The sequence below is a fragment of the Falco punctatus genome (genome assembly GCF_963210335.1).
Source record: "Falco punctatus genome assembly, chromosome: 3".
Lineage (NCBI taxonomy): Eukaryota > Metazoa > Chordata > Aves > Falconiformes > Falconidae > Falco > Falco punctatus.
The window spans coordinates 118,116,525-118,141,523 of NC_137582.1; the positions used below are offsets into that span (position 1 = coordinate 118,116,525).

The 24,999-nt window shown below is 40.8% G+C and overlaps 2 protein-coding genes across 2 annotated transcripts in view; one reads left to right on the top strand and one right to left on the bottom strand.

Annotated features, from left to right (window-relative positions):
• Positions 1 to 13,858, top strand: part of TFAP2E (transcription factor AP-2 epsilon) — a 41,725-nt gene extending 27,867 nt beyond the window's left edge. The window contains exon 9 of the mRNA XM_080379815.1: positions 35 to 13,858. Coding sequence (XP_080235941.1) covers positions 35 to 323 — 289 coding nt within the window. The 3' untranslated portion in view covers positions 324 to 13,858. The remainder of the gene's footprint in view (positions 1 to 34) is intronic.
• Positions 13,859 to 14,002: 144 nt separating this feature from the next.
• On the bottom strand, positions 14,003 to 24,842 carry PSMB2 (proteasome 20S subunit beta 2). Its single transcript, XM_080379817.1, has 6 exons — positions 24,661 to 24,842; positions 22,397 to 22,519; positions 21,747 to 21,817; positions 16,722 to 16,884; positions 15,161 to 15,210; positions 14,003 to 14,233 (listed from the first exon to the last, which is right to left on the bottom strand). The coding sequence occupies exons 1-6, from the start codon at positions 24,749 to 24,751 to the stop codon at positions 14,126 to 14,128; spliced, it is 606 nt and encodes a 201-aa protein (XP_080235943.1). The 5' UTR covers positions 24,752 to 24,842; the 3' UTR covers positions 14,003 to 14,125.
• Between the last annotated feature and the right edge of the window lie 157 nt (positions 24,843 to 24,999).

Below are 24,999 nucleotides of genomic sequence, written 5' to 3' on the forward strand. Positions count from 1 at the left end.
AGCCTTTCTAGTAACACAAACCTCTCTCTTTCAGGCAAATTTGCAAAGAGTTTGCAGACTTGATAGCCCAGGATCGCTCACCACTGGGGAACAGCCGCCCCTCCCTCATCTTAGAGCCCGGTGTCCAGAGCTGTTTGACTCATTTCAGCTTGATAACCCACGGCTTTGGGGGCCCAGCCATCTGCGCAGCGCTCACGGCCTTCCAGAACTACCTGGTGGAGTCCCTTAAGGGGCTGGATAAAATGTTCATGAACAGCACAGGGAACGGCCACGCAGCCGGGGACTCCAAAGCGTCAGAAAAAGAAGTGAAGCATCGGAAATAACGTGCTGTCTCCCTCCCTCTTCCTGGTGGGAGCTTTTCCCGGTCACTATAGATAGCACTGGGGGGGGGAAAGATGATCCAGTGCACTGTTTTCTGAACTGCTACATTTGAACTTGGGATGAAACTCATAAAGCAAACAAAGAAAAGACAAAAAAAAAATTTAAAGAATTTAAGAAGAAAGCAACTCTAACGGACGTAGTGAGATTGAGAAAAAAAGCCAGGTTGATGGCTCTTGGGTTTTGCCTTTTTTTTTTTTTTTTTTTTTTTTTTTTTGATTGTGGATGCAGGAAGCCAAGTCATGTGCAATTTTATTTTGATTCGTTTTTTAAAAACCCATAGTGAAATCCTGACATGCTCCGGGAATTTGTTGCAACTGAAAAACCAAGAAGAAAGAGCAAAAGCCTCATCAATGCAAGAACCAGAGGCATGAGCAGCAGAGGGCAGGGAGTTGGATCAGTGGCTGTACCTGGATTTATCAGCTGGTTTTGACAGGCAAACACACAGGAAACCTTCCCATTTCCCCAACTACAGCCCAGTCCTAAAGCCAGGCCACGAAAAAAAATTGCCAGCAGAACTGCTTGGGATTTAAAGCGGTTTCAGACTTCGTTTACAGTTTTCAAAGTGAGACTCGAGGCGGATTTTCCCCCAGGCTGAGGGAGCCCTGAGCCGTGCCATGCGGGGAGGAACAAACCGCACACCCGATGGTTCCCAGGGCAGGAACCAGACGAGGAGAGCCTTCCCGACTGCTGCGGTCACAGCTGGGGAGAAAGCAGGAGAAGTTCAACCCAGGACTAATTAAAACTTCACAACCTACAGATAACAGCACACAAGTTTCTAAAATTAATTATAATTAATAAAGCACAAGGAGCAGAACTTGAACCAGGCCAAACTGAACTGTTCTAAATCTGTATATATTTATTTATGTGTAATTAAAATCTGAAAGTTTTAAAATGTCCAGTGCAAGTTATTTATATCAAATTGAGTTGTTTTTTTTTTGTTTTGCCTTTTTTTTTTGTTGTTGTTCTTGGGTTTTTTTTTGAAAGATGAAAGTTCTGGATTTTCTGCCATTAGAAATGGGAATGAAGTTTTGGATACACAAAACTGTAGCATGGACAAGATAGGCTGTGATGATAATGACTATAGAAGTTCTGCAGGATTTTGTACTTGCTGTTGTTTCTCTTAATGCTGCAATAGATGTACAACACCCACACCACAATGTCATTCTCATTATCTTAATAAACCTCTTTTTATTTGAAGAAAGCACCTCCATTGTCTTTGTGAACAAGGATGCTTTTGCCTCTGTGGTTGTATCATCACAGAATCATAGAATTATTGAGGCTGAAAACACATTTAAGATCGAGTCCAATGTTAACCTGTCACTGCCAAGCCCACCAGCAAACCCTGTCCCCGAGCGCCACATCTACACGTCTTTTAAATACCTCCAGGGACAGTGACTCAACCACTTCCCTGGGCAGCCTGTTCACTGCTTGACAACCCTATATAGATTTAAGAAATTACACCCTCCAGTTTCATGGCTGACGTTTGACTGATCTGTGCAGTCACAAATAGAGAGCTCCAAGTATGACTGGAGCTGGCGTTAATGCTCTGGTCTCACAAGCCATCGCAGCCGAGCCAGCCGGCGCCGGTGGTGATGCTCGAGATGAATAGTGAAATGATGTGTTTGCAGATGTTTCAGAACTGCTCAGGGTAGTCAAATCTAAACCTGTCTGTGAAGAGCTGCAGAAGGACCTCACGGTATCAAGACGACGAGTGATAAATTAGCAGATAAAATAACCCTACTAATCTATATGCAATTAAGCTCTCCAAATTAGCTGCTATGTTTGTGGCATTATTATGGCTAAGCCTCTAAAAACAGCCACCTTGTACTCACGGGAGCTTAAAAATAAACAAAATTATGGGAACTGTTCAAAAAGGATTAACAAACCAGAAAGCAGATTCTGCTGCGTGATATCCGTGCGCTTCCATCGCTCTACCTTGAACGCCACTTGCAGATCTGGGCAGCCCAGCTGGTAAAACCCTGGAGAAAAGCAGGCAGGGAGATCTCAGGTGGGAACTGACTTCGGTGCGAGGCAAACCCAAGGGATTAGAGCTGCACCACCTGCACGGGACACAAGCAGCATGTGACAGAAGTGTGGAAAACAACACAAACAGGGAAAGATGACGGTAAAACTACAGGCAGGACGCCAAATGAAATAGTCAGGAAGCAGGTTTAATTAAATGAACAGAAGACAAGGAAGAAGCTGCGGCTTTTCAAGGAAGCAGACGCATAAATGGCTTTTGACACAATGAAAGAGGGATGATTTTAGAGAGCGTTTGCTGTCTTCCTTACACATCCACCACTCATCACAGCTAGAGACTAGGCAGATGGACACAGGTTTGAGTCATTACAGCACTCGTTATATCGGACCTTTCCCAGAGCTGTACCCATCCCTTTTCTCTGGAGGTTGCAGAATAGGCTGATGACAGTAGAAAAAACCCCAAACCATCCCAAAAGGGACCACAGAGGTTTAGAAATACAAACCCTTCTCCCTTTCAGAAAAGCATGAAAAGAAACATTTTATGTACTAATATAATTTGTGGGGATGGCTCAGTCAGAAGCCTCCATCCAAACACTCCCTTCAAAAGCTGAGGGATGTATTCAAATTGGGAATTGGATTGGAAGCGTCCCTTGGTATGAAGTTTGTGAAAGCAAAGACCTAAATGACGGGCTCTGCAGGTCTGGGTTTGCTCTGGACCTTCCCAAAGGAAGAGCCAGGGAATAAGGAGGAGCCAGGGAGCAGAATGGAAATACTATAGACACATTAGAGGCTTCTTTACACTTCAAAGCTATTTTGGATAATGCACGGTGTGAGCAGAAAGCACAAAAACTATTCCTATTTAAAATTATTCCAAAACAGGAGTGCCCTGTTCTGCATCAGCATAATCCATGTTTAAAACAGATTATGATAAAGGAGAGTAAGGTGCTTTTGTGCTACAATACATGTTTCCCTACATGGAGTTATTTAGGATAACTATCCTGAAATAACTCAATTTGTAGACATCCTCTGGTGCATGGGATCGTCATCACACATGACGAAAGTGTACGTGCACACGCTATAATATACCGGCATGAAATATAATTTCATGGTGTAATCATATGATGAAAACCTGACTTGGTTAGGGCACCTTTTGAATATCAAGGAATTGTTAGACGTATCAGCGATGAGCAATGCAGACAAAGAATCAGGATATGCCCACAGTAATCACATGCCATGTCCATCAGGTGGAAAGGTACCTACCTCCTCGTCTTCCTTTTTGGGTAACTGCAAGTCTTTGGAATGTTTTATGAGGAACAGTCTGGTGCCTGAAAAGCCAGGATGCCACCGATTCCCTTTGAATTGGGAGGAAATGTCATGATTTGGATTCACTTGTTGATTCTGGCACAGATGCTCGAGACTGACGATGGACATGCCATGTAGGATCAACTTTCTAAAAGCATTGAGACTTACACTTCCCCAAATTCCCAAAGCTTCATTTCTGCAGGCCCAGATACCCGAGAGGAGCACAGCTTTCAGAGGTTGTGCCAAGCCAGTTCTGGTTTGTAATAAGTTCATTCTGGAGTTCCCCTCCCAGCTCACTGTCAAACAAAGCCATCCCCTGATATGTTCTTTGCCTTTCCATCCTAAGAGAAAAAAAAAAAAAAAAAAAAGGCATTTTACACAATTCAGGGCTCAATGCTGGTATAAATTCCCACACTGATTACAAAGATTATCGTGGGAAAATACGTAGGATTGTGTCGAAGAGTAAAAATAGATTCAGGCTCATGGTTTCTGTGCTTGTTATAGAACACTCTGGAATTTCAATCCTAAAGGGGAATTGAAAAAAAAAAAATATCTTTTTTGAATTAATTTTGAATGAATGACAAGTCCGGGGAAACCACATGACAAACCTTGACAAGTGAAAAAGAAAAAGAACACTACCAAAATCTCTTCATTCCCTAACAGTCAGCTATCCCAAGGGTAAACTGAGGTTAACATTGAACTGTGACTCTATACTGTATCATTAATGTAAACAAGCAGAGGCTGCGTTGGCATCTGCACGGCTTTGGATAGACTAAATAATTACCTTTAAGCAGGCTACCTTAAAAGCAACAGGTTAATAATAGCTCTCCATACTAAAACAACGCAATAAACAGACTTTGCTGACCTGTAGTTAATACATTCTTTCATATATGAGAGTCCATTGAATTCCAAACTTTACATAGAGAACCCGAGGAGCCACACCATGAGCGAGCAAAGGAAGTTTTTCCTGTTAGTGCAGCTGAATCAAAACACCAAAACCGATAACATTTTCAACTCGGGCAGTAAAACAAATGTTATTTGCAAGGTTGACAAAATGCTTACTTCAGAGGTTATTGATCTAGCAGCCCAGACAGCACAGCATCATGTGCAGCATGCAACTATAGCCTTAATTAGCCTAACAGACTTTGGCAGGAACAGTCTAACCCCAGCCATTACACGGAATCTGAACATGTCAAGCCAAAAGGCATCATTTTGGTCTTCCTGCCCGTCCTCCTTTATATTGCAAAAAAATCCCACCGTGGCCACCTGACCACCGGCTGCATTTTCAATAGGAAATAAAATTTCCTATTTATTATAATAATAAAACGGCAATAATAATTCCAGACATTGTAATTCACCAAACCTTTGGCCCCGTAATCGCAGTGCTGAAGCATCCCAGTAACCTCTCTGAGGCAGGCAGGCAGCAAAATTTATGCCAGTGTTCATCTGGATGGCTCCGTTGTATGTTTTTATCCCGACAGCTTCAGCTGTTTCTTATTTGATTCTTTTCGGCAGAGAAAAGGCTAAAATTATACCCTGAAATTGAGAAGTGTTTTCCATAAGGATAGCTTCATTTTAGTAGCAAAGTTTAGAGCCAAAGATTTACTAAATGGAGACAATTCACCTTATTTTTTGGGTGGGAAATGAGCTCAGAGAAAGATCAAGCTATTGCTCCAAGTTGAGAAGTTCTGCAGCCTGTCAAGATGCATCTGGATGCTACAGTCTTCTCACCTGATGCTGCGTCTGTCTGCACAGAAGTGCCTTGGGTTCCCCTCAAGTTTTTCCACTGTAAGGAGCCTTAAACCGGCTAAAGAATCCCCAAGAGGCAGCATTTTCTTGGTGCGACTAAATGACCTGCACTCAACAAAAAATGACAATCAGACCACCATCTTCCTCTGTCCACACCCAAAATTTTACGTGTTCTCTGTGATTCTATTTATTATCTCACAGAACAGATAAGTTTCAGCTAATTTCCAGCTAATTCTGCCATAGCATCTTGGATTTTTTTATCCTCCAGTGGCTGAAGTACTGCATGCTTTTATTCTGGAGTTCAGGAGAGTTTCATCACACCTTGGAGACTTCACTCCAACAGCTACGTGGAATTCTAACCAGAGGACTTATCTGTATTTCCCGCACTGATTGTATCACCCAGGGACGTTTCTTTTCCCACAGGTTTACTTCTCAGCATGCCACAACTATTTTTTTTTCTTCAAAAAGGAGCATTTGCTATGAAACCATTTCATTCAATCCACTCCACGTACCTATGTTTCAGGAGGGTTACATTTACACTCCAGTAGTGCCTCGTTGTGCCATCAGACACCAAATCCTTGTTGCATTAGGCCCTGTGCAAAGAGATCTTACCCCAGAATTTCTATTTTCATAGAGAAGATTATGAAGGAAAGAGTGACATGCATCTTCAAGAAAACAGAAAGTTAAAGTGATTTGCAGGGGAAGACACAGGGAGTTTAGGAAAAAGCTGGGATCCAAACCCAGATAAATCAAGTCTAGCGCTGGAACTACAAAAAAAACCCCAAAGTTAATTTCAACAGTCTGTTTCAGCCAAAAATATAGTTTGTAAGTTTATTATTTCCAGTGATAAAATGACATCTCCTTTAACAATCCATGTTCTATTTTGCTGCTTCTTGGTTCCTTGCAAAAACAAAGGCAGAAAAGCATTCAAACTAGGAAGGCAATACATCTAACGTCTGTGCTGCAGGTGCTACAGGCGCTACAGGCACTGCTGAGGAGAGGAGTGGAAAGGCCAGTTTGCTCAGTTCGGACAACGAAAACAACCTTTCTTACACCCTCTTTGTAATGTGCTGCTGTTTTGACTCTTAAATGGACCCTGGCACCACAGGGAATTGCTTCAGCCCAGGCCTCCCACTCCTGACCCATTTTCATTTCATTTCCTCTCCCCCAGCCTTGTCATATGTCAGGAGCATATTATAGCTTTTAGAGTTTCCTGCTAATTTGGTCATCACAGGGAGCCTCCAGAAGAACACACTAATTACCCTGCTAAATCAGACTAGTCTTTTAGCACAGATAACTCTGACTCTGCCCCATTCAGGATCTCTTTGCAAAGAAGACTAGGTTTGGCACGGTTCTCTGGAGCCAAAAATGGGAGCGAGCGTATCCACACGGGATAGGGAAGCTGATCCCCACCTCGGCACGGCATGGCCATGCAGGCACCAGGCAAAGAGGCAAGTTTCAGGCACGCTGAGAAGTGTCCAGCTGTCCCCAGGAAAGTGAGCAAGGCAAAACAGGTTGGAAACCTCTCTACCCGATGGAGCATCTTTCGTAACATTTGGAAGAAAGACAGGCAGTTTAGAAAATCCACACTATGGGTCTTACCCGGTAAAGTCCAAAGACTTTGATGAAAAGGTTAAAAAAAAAAAAAAAGCATACAGGAACATTCCCGTTTTAAAGTATTCTTAAAAAAAGTTGCCAGTGCCTTTCAATCTGCTGAGCTAAGGAGTAATTCAGCTGAGTGCTGCAAGGAAAAATAGCTCTGTTCAGTTCAGTTTGGGGTAATTTTTTTTTTCCTATTAATGCCATGTGTTAATAAACTTTTTCACAGCTTTTGAACATAAAGAACCTTTTGGTTTAGTTCTCCACAAATTCTGGAGCCAACATAGAAACCAAAACCAAAAACGTATGGCTTTACAGCTCCTAAAAACATCAGCAGAGGTTAACCTCAAATCTTTAACCAGCTTATGTAAACATCTGAGATGAAGGCAAGCTGACCTCTGGCAGTGTTCACACAACCAGCCTTCCTGACGTTTCATCAAAGCATGGGCAATAAACACTAAGGTAAATACTAATAACACAAACCTAGCAATATCAGATGTACCAGACCAAAGCCCCAAGTGTGACGATTTGGACAGGTTTCTCACGTGCTTTGCAAGAATACTGTAAAACAAATGAAATTACAACCTAATTTTAATAGTTTTCTTCTTGAAGGTGCCCACTCTGAGCTACATGATATTAAGGATGATTATAAAAAAGGAGAGGAGAAACAGATTTGAACCTTATTACTTCAAATGAAAAAAAATAAGAAACAAGTAAACCCTGGAGATCTTTTTATATCCTGTACTTGGTCTTGCCCAGTAATAGAAGTTCCAAAGATTCACGAAACTGCTGTTCAAGGGAAAAAAAACAACAACCAAAACTCAAAACCCCACAAAATGATCTGACAGCTTAGGAAATGTCTTCCCTGTTCCCAGATGTCAGAGGCTGGTTATGTACTTTAAAGTTTCTGATTCTTATATACTCCAACTGTGGACATTTTAATTATACAGACAAGTGCATTTTCTGCTAAACCCAGGACCATAATGGTATCTTTCAGCCATGGCCTCAACACACTATATGTTTGTTGGGTAAGAGCAAATGAATGTTTTATAATATTCCACATTCCCAAATAGCCATTTCAGACTTTCACTGACTTTTTTTCTTAAGCAAATTTTGCTGTGGAATCACAGAAAGTTCTTTGAAAATAGTATCACACGGTGCCACAGCTTTTCCTCCCCAGCATGCTGTTGCTGATAAAATATTGTGAGCATCCTCACTTCAAGCGCATAGTTAGTAAGTACCAAGAGCACTTTTGCAAGAGAGAATGGCATTATCTTAAAAAAATTAAAGATGTACCTTAACTTTATATCCCTGTTTGTTAGTGTTTGGACTAACTAGTAAAGGACAGATTCCAGCTCCTCTTTTTTGGTCATTTTGGCGAGTCACTAGCTATCTTAGCCTTTACTTGTGAAAACATGGATAATTTTCATGGGACAACTGTCCAACATTTGTAAAAAATAAAACGTGCATCTTCCAAGGAGGAAAAAACCCTCAACTTTGTACATCCTATCTGCCACTGCTGTGCTAGGTGTTAATCCGCTCTCCGCAACGAGGAGTTTCTGTGGCCATCAGATGATCTGCAGAGATGAAGAGGCCAAACAAGTTTGCAAGGAGGCGGCAGTGTGCGTGCAGGATCACTGCCCTCTGCTGAAGGAAGAGGCTGGTGAGTCGCACAGGTTTCCCCCCCAAACCGAAGAGCTCTGGCAGCAGGGTAATGGCATCTGTTGCACTTCAAGTGCAACATTTAGCAAGAGAAGATCAAGCATCACTTAAGCCCACGGGCATTTTGGTGGTACTATAGTAGGATACTGTCAATAATCCTAAAAATACTGACACAAAACACGATGGAGCGTGCTTTGTCTTCTGTACATTAACTAAAGGAGCTGCACTATTTTCATGTTTGTGCATAAACACTAGAACTATTTGATGACATCAAGGAAGCCTCTACTAAGCAAAAGGTATTTTACCCAAATTAAAATACACTAAGCCAAGTCAGTCATTTCAGACACTGAGATTATTAGGTTGGCCCCACCTTGTATGGTTGCCTTAGAGTTAATTTGTAGATCCAAACCTATACTACATTTGCTGGTATTCAGATCTATCCATATTTTAGTTTCACCTCTATAAATTTGATCAGCAGAATTTAATTTTTCACAATTCTTGCTAACCTTTAATGCTTTACTACGTTACATGGGGAAAAAGAACGTACTGGCAGTTCTGAAACAGATCCTTTTAAACATCCTTTCCTCTCTCACTGTTCCTCAACAACACTAAAGGGTTTTCTCTATTCCTTCCACAGCTGTCTCGAGTTAGACTACATGAATAAGCTTATTGGATAACTACCTAATTGCACATTAGCACAGAAACAAAACACTTAAACTGTCACTTTACATTTTCAAGACAACTAACTTAGTTTTTAACACAGTCCTTAGCAAGTCAGGAGTACGCAGAGATTCAAACCAACATAGTTGAGAGCATGGAAAATAGAGAAGTTTCATATTTTAATTCCACCATTCTCATTTTGCCTTTTTTTTTTTTAATCTGTTAAAACAGCTTATGTCTGTTTAGTTTGATCAGTGCCCACATGAAAATTTCCTGCACTTAATTACTGTTGATGGCAGACTGATAACAACACATGGAAACTCTATACGAGGTTAAACCTTTAAAGAAAAAAGAATTAAAAATGGCTTGAAGGATAAACTTTTTACAGGTAGGATAAATTTATTTTTCCTTACAGACAATACATACAGTGCTTCACGGTAGCAAAGTTAGATGTTTTTCCCCTCCTTAGATGTCAAGCTATTTTATACAAAAAGAATATTCCCTCCTGGCTTCAGATTGGAAAATGGAATCATCCAAATCCTAAGCATTATGAACATAACCCATGATGTCAGCCCTGGCATCAACTAATATTTCTTGTAGGAACCTACTGTCAAAACTAGACAAAGAGCATGTCCAACAACGGTTCTAGAGAACAAGTCCTGTGAGGAGCAGCTGAGGGAAGCGGGGTAGTTTAGCTTGCAGAAAAGGAGGCTCAGGGGAGACCTTATTGCACCCTACAACTACGTGAAAGGAGGTTGTAACGAGTCGGGGTTGGTGCCTTTTCCCAGGTAAAAAAACAACAGGACAAGGAATGGTCTCAGGTTGCGCCAGGGGAGGGTTAGATTGGGTATTAGGGAAAATTTCTTCACCAAAACGGTTGTCAAGCGCTGGAACAGGCTGCCCAGGGAAGTGGTGGAGTCACCATCCCTGGAGGCACTTAAAAGCCATGCAGATGTGGCACCTGGGGACAGGGTTTGCTGGTGGGCTTAGCAGTGCTTGGTTAACAGTTGGACTCGATGATCTTAAAGATCTTTTCCAACCTAAATGATTTTATGATTCTCTAAGAGCAAATGAAAACACATTCTTGGGAAAGCTTAGCCTGCTCTCTACCCTCTGGCTCCTACATCTTCGCTCTGAAAAGCAACAGCTCCATTTTTTTGTAGTTTCTGACAGCGACTGTTTCATCACCTCATCTTCAACAGGAGTCAGACTCAAAGACTGCCGAGAATACTCTGTAGGACTGCTCCAAACATGCTTTATTTCTCTGTCTTGGATTGTTCGATTGCTGTGCAGTCTCTACATTGGCTCATGAATTTCTACAAACGTACCTGCTAAGGACACTCAGGTTTACACAGAAAAAGTAGTCCCTGCCCAAGGCTTATCACCTACCTGTGGCTGAAGTGTCTCTTGGTTTAACTGAATGGGGTCATGGATTTCTTAGAGTGGAGAAATCTTGGGGAAACATGTAGGTGAATCAGCTTGGGGCTCTCTCCCCCACCAGCAGCTCCGCATAAAGGCTGAATACAGCCAGAGGGGAGGTAGCTTTCACCTCTACATTTCAAATTTTAATTGCATGTCTGTGCTTGGCCATTGCTTGCCATCCCATGTGGGGAGAAGCTTCATCACTCGAGACTCCTTAGAGTCATCTGGTCACTGTCAGGACTGCAGAACTGGCCTGATGACATTACAAGCTTGTGCCAAGTACAATTACGCCAGCCAGCTGAGTACCGATGACCTCCTGTACCATGTGCCAGTGTTTCTAGTATGAATGAAAGTCTACAACAAAAGTGCAGATTTTCTTCCATGAAAAGGTATAATTAACACCAAGAAGAAAAAAACCAACCCAGAACTATAAGCACTGCACCTACACTCACATACTCCTTTCAGCAAAGCACTCCCAATGTAACGTGGCCTAAGGCACAGTGGCTCTGTTCTCTTGTAAACCGATCTCAGAGCAAACTCCAAGGTCTTGAAGAGATGAGCTGATGCACTGATCTGTTACATTCACAGTGCTCAGGAAGGGACCATCTTTAAACAGGAAACCTAAAACAAGAAATGTGCCTTGTTAACTCTTTAGGCCCTGAGGCTTTGGTAGTAAAACATATGGTCAGAATTACCAGCCAAAGCAAAGCAGAACAGCTTATTGTGGCTACAATGCCCTAGGAATACGTTACCTTGGTTTACAACATTAATTTTTTATAATATGAAGAAAAAACCCCTTATTAGTAGAAAACAGTGCTTTCTTGCAGTGCTCAATTCTTTCAGATTTCTTATGAGAGGCCTGTTGTGATAAATTAAGATGCTTTTCAAATGGAAAGGCAAATTCTTTCGAAAAGGGATTCCTGGATTCTAGGCAAAACACGGTTTCCAAAAGCTTTAGGGCTAAACTTGAAGCAGGTAAGTTTTCTCCTCAAGTAATGCAAATGGAAAACTTAAAACATTGGTTTTTCAAACAGATTCCATGTATTACTGTCAAAAAATGAAAGTTAAATGTTTCTGAATGTAAAGATCAGCACTGTATACCTTTAAAACGATCCAAAGTTACACAGCAAAACTATCACACCTTCCCTTATAGAGTGTAAATTCTTGGAAAGACCTCAAAAGAATCTACCTCATTAGAAGCTACAGTCCAATCTCATTGTGGGCCAATTCTTTTGTTCTACTGGTTTGAAATGAAGGTCTGTATTTATTTATTCCTAGAGGTTGCTGCTCTGTTGGCTTCTGATGCAACCCCTTGTATCTTGCACTCAGTGGGGGATTCAGATCCTGGGCCCTGCCCTCAGGCAAAACATATGTTCCACTCCAACCTGAATCCAACAAGGGTGTTTGCAAGGGAATAATTGTTTTATGTTTATTAATCACCTGCATGCAAATAGGTGCCAATAAAAACTCCAGGCAGATTCTCTGCCAGACTCACAATCTAATAGCACCACACCCCAGTTTTGGTGTCTGAAATAACAAATACCTCCAATAAGGAGGCATTGCTACTTTGATATGCAGTGACAAAAATATCACATCATCTCAGCCACTCTGCAATGATGACTTTGAAAAGAGAGACAAGAAACCTGCAAAAACATTCAACATCAGTGGTAAAATAAATTAGAGATACTGCATATTAAGCTAAAAAAATACATTAATGCAACACGAAGGGGTGAGATTTCAATTGCAGAACTGGAACACTCAGACTCTACTTGGGTTAAATGTGACCTGCCAGGAGAAAATAAGCATGCTGTGGACTTCTTTTCCTAGTGTAAAAAAGTTTGAAAATGTTTTTAAAAGACAGTACGTATTAGCAAAATGTTTCAGAGAATTATATGCCATCGACCTTAAATAAAAGCTATTGCAGCCATGGCTACAACACCACCACCTGATAATTAAACTCATTCTGTAAAGAATTAAACTACAAAGCCTGATGGGACTTCAGTTACGGATTAGATTCAAGGGTAGCCTTAAGAGGCAAGATGAGTTAAAGCACTGACACAGCAAATTTCTTCTGTGACATTAAGCAAGTCTCAGTCTCTAATCCAGTTCTCACCCATTCAATATGATGGGAATACTTGAGGTCTTTATGACTGACAGCTTTTGTGGGAAAGAGACTAACATTCTCAAACCCACTCCTGAGGCAAGAACAAAAATGCTTTGAGAAATAAAGAGTTAGGTCTGTCACTTACCTTTCCCAACTGAGACCTTAGGTCTTATGCCATGCCACACAAGTAACAGTCTGCACACAGTCTTGTATGTATCCATCCTTCTGTTTCCAAGATTCTTTTCCCAAGCTTATTCAAACATAAAACAAGCACCCAAACAGAGCATTTTAAATGGTTAACTCATTCAATGCAAATTCAAGTAGGGAAGCAGTCTCCATGAAAATTATTCTCAGAAGACTCATTTATGGGCAGACTGCAAGTATCAGCCACATGATAATTTTCTGAAGCTGTTCTGTGAATGGAGTTTTTATATGGAAGCATGATCTAGAGCCTAGACAGATCCGTGATTATTCTCATGGAAACAAAGCTCCAGCTAGCTGAAAGTAATTCAAAGACTTATGAAAAGCGTTGTGGTTTTATTTCTCATCCAACTGCTTTCATGCACTTCTAAATGTACAGACACATCAATTAAGATAAATCATGCAATTGATACATCAGTTTATATTTTAAATACTTAATGTAGTTATGAGCCTACTGTGCCAGCAGGCGAATATTCTTTCCTAGTAACAGAATCATGGCCAGGTGACTTAAAAGTGACACTAGCATTTTAAAATCCATTCTACTTGAAAAATCTTTTCTTTCACCTTTCACTTGGATTAGATTGAAACAAACAAAAGCAAATTAAGTCTTTGAAAACCTGATTGTTTTATACAGGAAACAGTGGTAACATCTTTGGAAAAATAAAGTAGACACTGTATGTTTAGCATGAAATACTTGCCTGACATTTGATGAACTTTAATTATGAGAGTGGATGACAGCACACAGTGTCATCCAGAAAATAAAAGTTATTAGTTTTCCCACACATTGAAAAACTTGGGATGGGGGTGTAAAATCTCAGAAGAGGAAAGAAAGATAAATAACCTGAACATGCACACATTACCAGTAAATCAAGTTTCACCTTCGCTGTGGAACAGTTTACTTAAATACTCTCAGGAAGGATCAGTGGAATGAAAAGATAAAACTGGCTATATAAATGTCAATCTTTATTCAATCTCCCAGTGCAGTACATGACTTGTGTACTTCAAATTATTAGAAAAAAACAAAAGTGAACAAAAAAGAAAACTGCTGAGGAAAGATCTCAGGGGTTAGGACATTGCTTTTGGAAGGGGTATATTGTCCACTTCATGGATGCCATCTTTGTCAATGAACCGGGCATTGAAAGAAGCCAGATTTAGGATGAAGCGTTTCTGAAGCTGTTCAACAAAAGACAGAAAGACAAAAAGAGATGAGATTCATTCAAGGCTTAAATAAAAGAGGAGAGCATAATTTAAGGGATATGCTGTTGCACATCAAAATTTCCATCCTGGTTCTAGTGACCTGAAATACTAGGAACTAGAGTTCCTGTATTTTTCCACTGTGCAGGAATCAGTTAACGCAAGTTTGTTCTCCGTTATAAGACTATCCATATTAGACAAGCCTAGGCTACAAATGCAAAATACACGAGCCTGTTAACAAGGAAAACATTTAAGCAGGAAGGCTAGAGCAGGCTACAATTTAGGGCACAAAGTGCAGGTACCAAAAAGATAATTCAAACAGAACCTCTTTACAGTACTTCTTCCTGACATTTCCCCAGGTGTTTCTTCCCAGTTACATTCAATTCAACCTCTTAAGACAAGGATAAAGAATATCTTCCTACAGTAAGAGCCTCAGAGTCTGAAAGGTTATGTTTATGCTAAAATTTATCATGAACTTTAAGGTTAAATCTTTACCTCAGTTACATATCACTTCACAAGCTGGAACAGAAGTACACTTAGAAGTCTGTACTAGTTAAGTATAATACAAGTAACGGAAGGATTCTTGCATCGTGTTCAGTTCAGAAGAAACTTTAAAAGGAAAATGTCAAAGACTGTCTTTGCAAAGCATGGAAGAAGCAGAAGTAAAGAAAAGCAATTAAGCTTCAAGTTTACTTTCTGAAGGATGTGAACCATGCTAAGACAATGCAAGTGCCCACAAATCCCTTCCCTCAGTAGCTATTCCACATCTGGTCAATGTGCATTTATAACCCCTTCTGGCAAAGAACAGCAAAAAGATGTGACAAGAGGAACAGGAAAGTATCAGCAAATGAATGCAAACAAACATTCCTTTCTTAAGATCACAAGGGCCTAAGTCTGGCAACTCACCTCCTCTAGACATTTTTTTAGGAGTTCCACAGCTTCCTCACGTGTGATACCTGAAAGGGAAAACATCCACAGATTGATTTAATTAGAGGCCATCTCTCTCAACAGAAACTTTATTAAATTTAAACAACTTTTCAGCTGAGCACCAAAAACTCTCCTTCCCAGCTCACAGAAAACACTTTCCAGATGTACTGAGGATGCCCTGCACCGAAGCACTCACACTGCAACAAGCCATTTAGAATCGATTTGTTACACTGAATAGGAAGCATGACGGAATTTTGCCTCCCATGGCCAGGGACTGGGCTTCGGAGAAGTCCAGCCGTCTCTCTCCTCGAGTTTATTACAGTTTTAAATCAGCTCCATCTGTCCACAGCCGGCTGCAAGTCAGTGACAGTAGGCGGAGATTGGTTTTAGTGCTATGTTCCCTGCTGGGTATTAGTTTTAATAATAGGAAAGGCACGTGTGCGATGCCCCTGCTATTCTCACTCATTAGGATAAAATCCAGCACTCCATAGGGATGACAAGCCATGACAATGTATTGTAGCTCACTATTTTTCCTCTTTTCACAAGGAATGGTGAAAAAGGAGCAGTGTAATTTGCAAGGGACATGACTAGAAAACAGCTAAGCTCTGTGCATTACACAAAACTGTGCAACTTTCTAGAGTTTGTTCCAGACCTGTATCCACTGTTCAAGTAGAATTCCCATTAGAATAAAATTGTCAGTTTATAGCTACATTTCTTGCAGGAGACAGATGAAAGGATTACAAAGCAAACATCTCTCCTATGAGATTAAACTCAGCTTTGCACACAGGAGTAAAGTAGTTTTGTAACTAAAGCCAAAGATGTCAGATTAACAATATTCCAAGCTTTGCATGTTTCCTCATCTGTATTGTGGCTATGGGGCCATGTTTATTCCTTGGCAGTGTAAGAGCTGGATTACAATTCTAAAATTAAAAACTTTAGACAGGTAGAGACGTGTAAAACAATTACGATCAACAGCTGCCACGTGCATAAAACTGTAAAACAAACCAACAAATCTTCATTGCCACCACTTCAGAGTACTGAAGACGGTCTTGCTCGGAATATCTTTTCACTAGTATGTTTTTTAATATATCACACACAAATCCAAGATATGGAGCAATAGGATGTGGGACTGCCCTCTAAAGATTGATACTCTGGGAAAATGTACATGTCATAGCCAACAGAGAAGCAAGTAGAAGATAAAGTTATCAAAATGTTATTTATTAAAAACAGACCACTAGCAGCTAATGGTCCAGGAAAGTCTAGTCGAGTTTTAGAATAAATTGAAACTTCCTTCACTTACAGTCTGTTACGCTTCAAACAGGAAAACACTTTAAGGAGTTGACTAGTTTCATATTACTATTTCAGCAAAACCAGAAGGCAATCTTTAAAGCTACATTATTCCAACAAAAAGTCAAGTTCAAATCTGTAGCACCACAGCAATTGTGCTGGACCATCTGATTCGGCAAACGTCAGTCTCTCAGTTTAAGCCTTTAATTTATTAATCGGTAACAGAATTTTCTTCTTCATAGATTCCACTTACTTGGCTTGTAATAGCGGTCAAGGATGCTGAGGGTAAGGAATGCACCGTATCCATGTGCTGCAAAAGGAGCTTTAGCCAGAGCTGCAAGGTAATCCATGTAATAAAGGGCAGGACCCTCATGGTCATCATAGCCAGCCAGGAGAAGGTTGACATGGTAAGGGGTCTGCAAACAGAAAGGATGTTTTCCTTAAGGCAGCCACACCCAAACCTTTGCATCTTAATTCCCCATGCCACCTACAAAACAGCAACACCGACGGTTTCACAATTTGTTACCATAAATGCTACTAGCAACTTCATCAATACTGTCTGCAGGAGATTACAGGTCTCAATCTAAAACCAATTTGATCTTTTAGTAATATGGAATGCATAAGCAAATAAAAACATAAAACTCTGATTCTCCTGAAAACTTGTGGGTTTGTGTTTTGGGGTTTTTTTAAAAAGCTTTCAAGGCACATTCAAACTTAATAAAATTTTAATTATGTTTTCACACCAGATTCTTTCATCTCAACATAAAACTTGTGGATTTTTACTGTCAACATGTGAGCACAATGTGAACATTTTACAGTTTATAAGAACGTCTTTGTTAATTTAGCATGCTCTTTTCTCAGTCCTACTACTATTAACCGTAGACCAGTTTAGCACATATGAAAGCTTACATACAGTGCAAACAGTTATATAGAGTGTTATGCCGTCTTGTTAATTGGCAGTTAGATTTTTACTGCATGTACCAAGTTTAATCTTTAGTATTAGGCTAACTCAACCAAGTGAACGAAGATCCAAGGAGCTGGTTTATTTCTATTCAAAACTGACTAAGATACTGCAACATCACAATAGCAGTATCTTTTCTGTTTGGTTGGAAACAGTTTTCTTAAGTTCTCAAATTTTACTTTGCTTTAGCTGCTGTCTTCTCTGATTCTTGTTTATGACTTCAGCAAAAGCCTATCAAATACGATTGAGAAATATCTACATCTTATCCAAAAAGACTATGTAACCGCATTAACAGAACCATGACTTTTTATTGTGCTGTACTTGCCAATTTAGCAACTCCTTAGCAGTTTCCTTCATGTTTTAAGTTTAGTGGTTCCACCATAACGAATAAAGCAGATGTCCCTATACATCTTCTCCCAAGATGTGTACTTTATAAGATCATGAAACATGCATGCACTGTATTATTTTTAAATGTAGGCTCAAAAAAAAGTGTTGGAATCGTATATATTTTTTAAAACAGCTTTTATATACTTCCAGTATTTTCATATCTAAAGAATGTTTCTTATTAAATTAATCATACTAACAGGGTATTTCTTAAAATGCTGGAAAGCCTAAATCAACAAAGCAACAAAATAAGAAAAAAAATGATGCAACTAACAATAGATTAAAACAAGCAAACACAATTTCACCCTAAAGCCAAAACATTAACTGTACCATAGGAAAAAGTTTATTTTAGTATAAGTACAGTGAATCTGCACTAAAAAAAAACCAGAATCACAGAATACATATTTTTACTTTCACCAGATATTAAGAAAGAATAAAGCAGGCTACAGTTATATATCAAACATAGCACTGTAAATTGTGTGATTTAATCTTCAAAGCATTCAAGAATATTTGGAAACAAGTTACCATGCAGCTGTATTCTTTTAATTAGTCTGTATTTCATCATTTATTTATTCTGAAACATCACACAAGTTGATATTTAAGAGCCATGACACAAGATCACTCAAATTATTGTGTGACTTTGAATTACCAACATTGGCATATGCCAGATACTCAACCATAAATAAATGGTATTATACAGACTTAAACAAATCTGTAAGCTGTTTTTCAGTTGTAAGTTCTCCCGCTAATGGTCTATGGGACAACTTCTTAAAACTCAAATGTAAATAAAGTGTCCCCCATGCCTTCCTATTATTTGAGAAAGGCAGGATTTAAACATCAGAAAATATACATAATCTATTTATTACTTCCACAATTACAAATGAAATTTGCAGTCAGCACCCTAGTGCTGTCTTAGTGGGACTATCTCTATGCTGGGACTGGTATTCCTTGTACATCTCAAGCCTTTTGTCCATTTCAAAGGCAGCCTTGGCTTTTGTAACTAAATCCATGCCAACGGTTCTAAACTCCTTAGAAGACTGATGTGACTAAAGGGTGACCAAATGAGGGGATGACTGACACTACAGGATAGAAAAATTTTTCCCCAAAAAAACCCCCTTACCTTCCTATTAGAGGCAATATTTCTCATCCCAAGTACCTTTGCACTTTCTGCTGTTTGATTTAAAATACCTACAGCAATTAAGGTATGTGTGAAATTCTTCAGAATCTACAGCTGAAGAGAACAGTTGTGATAAATACACTGCAACAACAAGACTGGCAGTGGGAGGCTGGGCGGTGACAGGCAGCGGCGTGACATCTGGCGGAAGCCAAAGTCACAGCAAGGGGGGAAAAGGTGGGCGTGAGGAAGCATCCTGCCAAGCGTGGACAAGGACAGAGGAACTGCTAGTCTTTCTTTGGACTCAGGCCAGACCCTGTCACCTATAATTAAACATAGCATCACACAACAAGAAGATGAACTCCATCATGTTTGGAGGGGCAGGGGGATATTTTCCTTACCACCACCACACAACCTCAGTACATGTTAAATGTACTAAACCTGGCACTTGATTCAGCAGGTGAATCAAGGGAGATGCTGCAGTAACTAACAGTGGAAGAGGAACTACAGCACCACTCACCTGCACAAAAGCCAGTTGGCTCCAAAGTAGTTTCTAGGTTTGCCTCAATTGCAACATATAAACCGAAATCAACAAAGATTCTTCTCGGATCCTACTCTAGAGCATAAACCCCAGGTTTTAAAATAAGCGATGTAATGAAGAACCGCATATTGACTATGCAGTAAAAGAAAAGAGCACAGTAACATAATGGCCTTAAGTTACAAGGCCAGCGTCATCACACTCGACCAGAAGTCGACACACTTTCCACCAGAAGAACTTCTGAAGCACTGCCTTATGCGACACCCATCCCCAAGGTTATTGGGAACTTGGATGACATTAGCCACAAGGTTCATGAATGAAATCAAACTAGATAACATAGTGAGGAACCCAGATGGTGATTAACAATGCAGATCAAGCTCTACTTTGGGCTGGGCCATGCCAACAGTATAATGCCTAAAAAGAAGTGTTAGCCACTTCCCTTCACATACCTGCTACCCTTCTGCAACAGAAGTGGCTTCACACAGTGAGTGGCAACAGAGCAACAAACTATCTTTTCCCCTACTAAACTTACTACTTCTAAATTATTTTCCTGCTACTAAGAGGTGGCAGTCACATGTTTTACCTTTTCATTTTTTATTTTTATCATCCACATAATTAAATTAGTAGCCTCCAGGAATCCTATATGCAATTTAAATAGACACAGAGAGCTAGTGCTAATCCTTCTGGTATCCCACAAATGATGATGAAAATGTAACAAAATTCATGGGGGAAAATTCTGATGGCAAGGCTTGTATCATCAAACTCCAAATCCCACAAACAAATCATTAAGTGCTATGTTTAAAGAAGAAGGGAAAAAAAAAAAAAAAAAAGGGAGTTCTCCCTACAGTATAGAGATCACTGTAGTGTGACAGTAGTGTCAGAGTGCGCCACTTGCTCCAGGGCATTGCCATCTGCAACAGAACATTTTGTCTCCGGTAAATAAACACATCTGCCTTTGCCAGTGTCCTCCCCACTGTGCTACCCATCTGGAGCAGGTGAGCTGGAAGACAGGCGTGGGCTCACAGGGAGGATCAGGCCTCAAGGGGCATGGCACAGAGGAAGACAACAACAGTGCCATATCTAAGTCACATCCTGCTGGCCAAGCTTACCAAAAAGCCTCTTAAATTACTCCTGTTAGAGGTATGTTACATCGTATGCAAGATATGTCTGCCTCCACTTAAGCGGGCAGGACATCCAGTGTCAGCCTCACCTACCCCATCTGTGCAGGTCATCAAGAAGCCCTTGAGACAAGCCACCAGCACCAGGCAGCCAACAGCCATCTGGGCCTGGCACCAAGCAGCGTTACTCCTTCACATCGACCTCAAAAACAGCACAGAGTTCCACAAAACATACACAGACCTTCCAAATCACAACCAAACAAAAGCTAAAGCAAGCAGCATCGCTGCCAACCATCATCTACCAACCATGCTTAATCCACATGGTTGGCTGAAGCCATTTAAACCAGGAGAGCAGTGTTTCACATACAAGACTGAGGCAGGACTCTGCACTGAGTTCTGACTTGCTCTAACCTCAGTAACTCGAAAACTTGCTACCTGCAGCTGTCATCCACATCATTACAAGCCTATGCAGTATACTGTTAAAATAGCAGCACAATTTATCCCATGCCCTATCCCTGACAGAGATGTTCAACTTAATTCTCAACATCCTATTTCTCCTTTTCTTTCATATAGCACATCAAGAAGAACGCTAATGAAATGCTTCCTAACCTTGGGTCTTTAAAAATCCATTTGCCCCTTCATGACGTCTTTTTGTACCTTGAAAAAATTACTGTGAGGAAAAAATAAATAAATCAGTAACTGCAGTTTAGTAACTCAAAAATACAGCTCCAACTTGGATTTGATATTCACTGAAAGCCTCATGTTGCTGTTTACAAAAGGGACTTGTTTTGCTAAGTACATCAAACAGCTCTGCTCTATGAAATCATTTTCCAAGAAGATTAAACGGATTCAGTGCATTTGCATGAAAACTGACAACCTTATCTCGATGTTAAAGAGGCTTAATTCACTTTGCCGTTTGCAGTATTTGTGACAAAATGTTTATTGAGCCCAAGGCTGGAATTTTAAGACTATAGTTGTATCAGTTATTGATAAGTGATGTGATAAGTTTTTAAATAAGCAAATCAAGTTATATTTTAATAAAACGTCCTTTCAGCAAAGTTAATTCATCACTGAAAATGGAACCTTTTTCATCAGACTCCATTACTTCAAAATGGAAATCTTCCCCTGTAAGCCTTTGCCAAAATCCTTCAGCTACTACTCACTCGACTCCGAAGATAGTCAGCTAGGTTTCGTCGTGTAAAGTTTGCAGCTGCAGTAGGAGACAATTCATAACCTGGAGAAGAAATGTGTGTATTTGAGAACAGTACAAATCCATATTCATGTTTCACCTTCTGACTTTCCATTCTGTTTTGAAATAACAAGTTATTCTTTAGTGACAAAGTGTTACACCATTTATCTAATTGCAGTTTATTCTCAAAACTACAAGCATGGAAAGGGCCCTCAAAATCCAGGTAGCTCATAGACCATTAAATTAAATAGCTTAAAAAACCTAAAACACAACTGGCACGTAGCTTGAATTTCAGTCCAGTTATCAGGAAAATTGGTAACAACTGTCATGCAATGGACATATTAAGAGAAATACTTTACTAGCAAATCTATTATTGTGTCACTTATATTGCAAACTGTTTAGCTGGGCTTTGCATAAAACTTTTGGCTTATACTATATAATCCAGTCTCTATTTCTTCATCCTGCCACCTTCATTATCACCTTTACTTGACACAAAAAAATGCAGATATCCTTAAAGCTAGAGAAGTTTTGAAAACAACACTGCACCAACATTCAGCTGTAAACTATACCTATCATTAACTCTGCTTCCAAACCCTCAGCAAGTAACTGTTCTACTTCACTCACCATTTCTCATTTTGTAGAGCTGAACATTTTTCTGGATGTATTCTGCAAACTGTACAGTGTCTCCAGCCTCCCCAACACACAGGAGTAAGATCTTTTCACTCATCTTAAACATTTTGTCATGGTCTAGGCAAAGAAAAATAACATTAAGAGCCACAGTCGAGAGAAAATAAATTATTCTGCCAGTGTCATAACATCATAACTTCTTTCAGAAGCAAGGAAGACACTTGGATAACTCCATTATGACCTGGAGCACTACCAAAACTCTTCCTAAGCAAACTCCAAAATTCAGCTTCTCAGTTGGTGGCACAGTACAAAAGACTCATTAAACACATCACCAAGACAAACAAAGCTGAAATGCACAAAGTGCTTCCTTCAGGAAGGGAGGCACTTCAGAAATACATGGTCTTTCTTACATAGAGACAAAGACTAAAACTTCACACAGAATACTATGTGCAAAGTTTAACATTATACGTGGTGCCTCCTGGGTTCACGAATAAGTTTTGCTCAGTGACCATTCTGCTTTACCTAAATACACTGCATCAGAAGCAAATTTTAGGAAATCCAGAACAAAGTTCTTTGTCAAATGATCCCCTCTTCCTGATATCCAGCACTGTCTCAAAAATCACCAATTTAGGTGAGTGAAGCTTTCAGAAACAAGTTTTTGCTTGTCATTACTTTTTGTTAAAAAAAAAAAAAAAGATAATTTAAGTACTGATTTCAAATTATAAACATCCCACTGATATACATGGAAATTAAGGAACAGCAAGCTACAGTTTTACTCATAACTGCAGCTTAAAAAAAACCTCATCTGTGTGTATTTGAGGGAATCCAAACTGTCGTTCTGACAACATTGAGGACAATTTTGTGCTACTCTAACACCTCAGTCTCATCTAATTAGAGCGGACTGGCACTCGGGTATCTGTGAGACAGAAAATTTCAAGTATCTGTTGGTGTGAAAGCCAGACCACTTATCTGTACTGCTCTACAAAACAACACTAAACCTCCACCTCTGAATTTCACTTTTGGTTTACTCAATGCTGCTGAATAATCTCTGCTGCAAGACAGGTATAAAGTGTCACAATCCTCTAATACGATTTCATGAGTTACTGAAGTACCCAGGAACCGCACGTCTTGAGAGTTCAGGGAAGGCCGCTGACATTGATCAGCCTTTGCAATCTATTTACAAATCAAAGCAAGTATTAGTAAATGCCAATATTCTAAACAAACATCTGAAATCTGTGAGTTTCTCTCCCCCTCCAAAGACAAATAAATCCTATGTTGTATGTATAATTTCCTTAAAGTTTATGATTAAATCTACTTGGAACCAACATTAACTTACAAAACATTGTTTAAAGTGATCATACTTGTATTTTGCGTGTGCCACCGCCTTTCACAACCATCTTTTTCACGCTACTTAAACTTTCACATACCTGAAGTATTTCAGGTAAAAGCACTGCTATAACAGTCACGATTTTATGGGATGTTTATTAACACTGCAATCTAAGACTTTTCTTTAAAGAAGAGCTTCTAATCCATGGGAAAAGATCACCACTCCTTGTAAACAAGCTTCAGTCCAGGTTATTGCAACAGTAGACTGAAATAGTCTTTTTCGAGAACTTCAGAGGTACCCCCCAGTTGTAATACACCTGATAATCCCCCAGGTGTATTACTACATAAAGAAAGCAAAAACATTGCAGTTTGGCCCTTATGCCTTGTGCTACAAATTTCACTGATGCTTTTCCTTCCAGTATTTCCTTTTTCCCATTGACTTAGACAAAACCATTTAAGCTCACCAATCGTTAACCCTGTGCAGTTTTCTAACACATCCACATTCCGGTACAGAGCAGGGCTTGAGTCACCCAGCCAAGGCTTACATGAGCCGGTAAGTTAACATGACAACACCACACAGTGCAGTTATACTGGCTCAGGCTCGGAAACCTTGCTCTGAGCAACCGGCCCCTTGAGACTCTGAGGGTCCCTCACTCTCGAGGGGCAGAGCCCGCCCAGGAGCCCCTACAACGAATAAAACCTCAACTGAGACATTCAGCAGCGTTTATCGCCACCAAGACTGCTCTTTTAACAGCTTTTCCTCAACCGCGGTCACAACCGGAGACCCTGAGCACCATAACGCGTACGGGGAGCTCTGGCCGGAGCCCAGGGCCCCCCGCCGGGCCTGCCCAGGGGAGGGGAGGGCGCACGGCCGGCACAGCCTAACGGCCCCCCCCCGCCGAAGCCACACGCGCCGCGCGGGCCTCGCCTCTCACCGTGCTTCATCTGGACGATGCTAGAGGCCGCCACCGTGTCGGCGGCCACCAGGACGTAGTCGGGGCCCTGGATGCCGATGAGGTACTCCATGGCGGGCCGCGCTCCGCCGTCCCCTCAGGCCGCGCCGTGACACAGCGAAGCGCCGCCACCCCTGAACCCGCGCAAGCGCCGGCGCGCCCTGATGACGCCACCGCTCGCGAGAGCCGCGCGCCGCGGGGAGGGGTCACGTGGTGTGGCCCGGCGGCGGCCTGAGGCGATGGCGGGGTCCTGCGGCGATGGCCGCGGCCGGGCGGGGAGCGGGCCGCCGCTGTACCCTCGCTTCCCCATTTTGTAGCCCC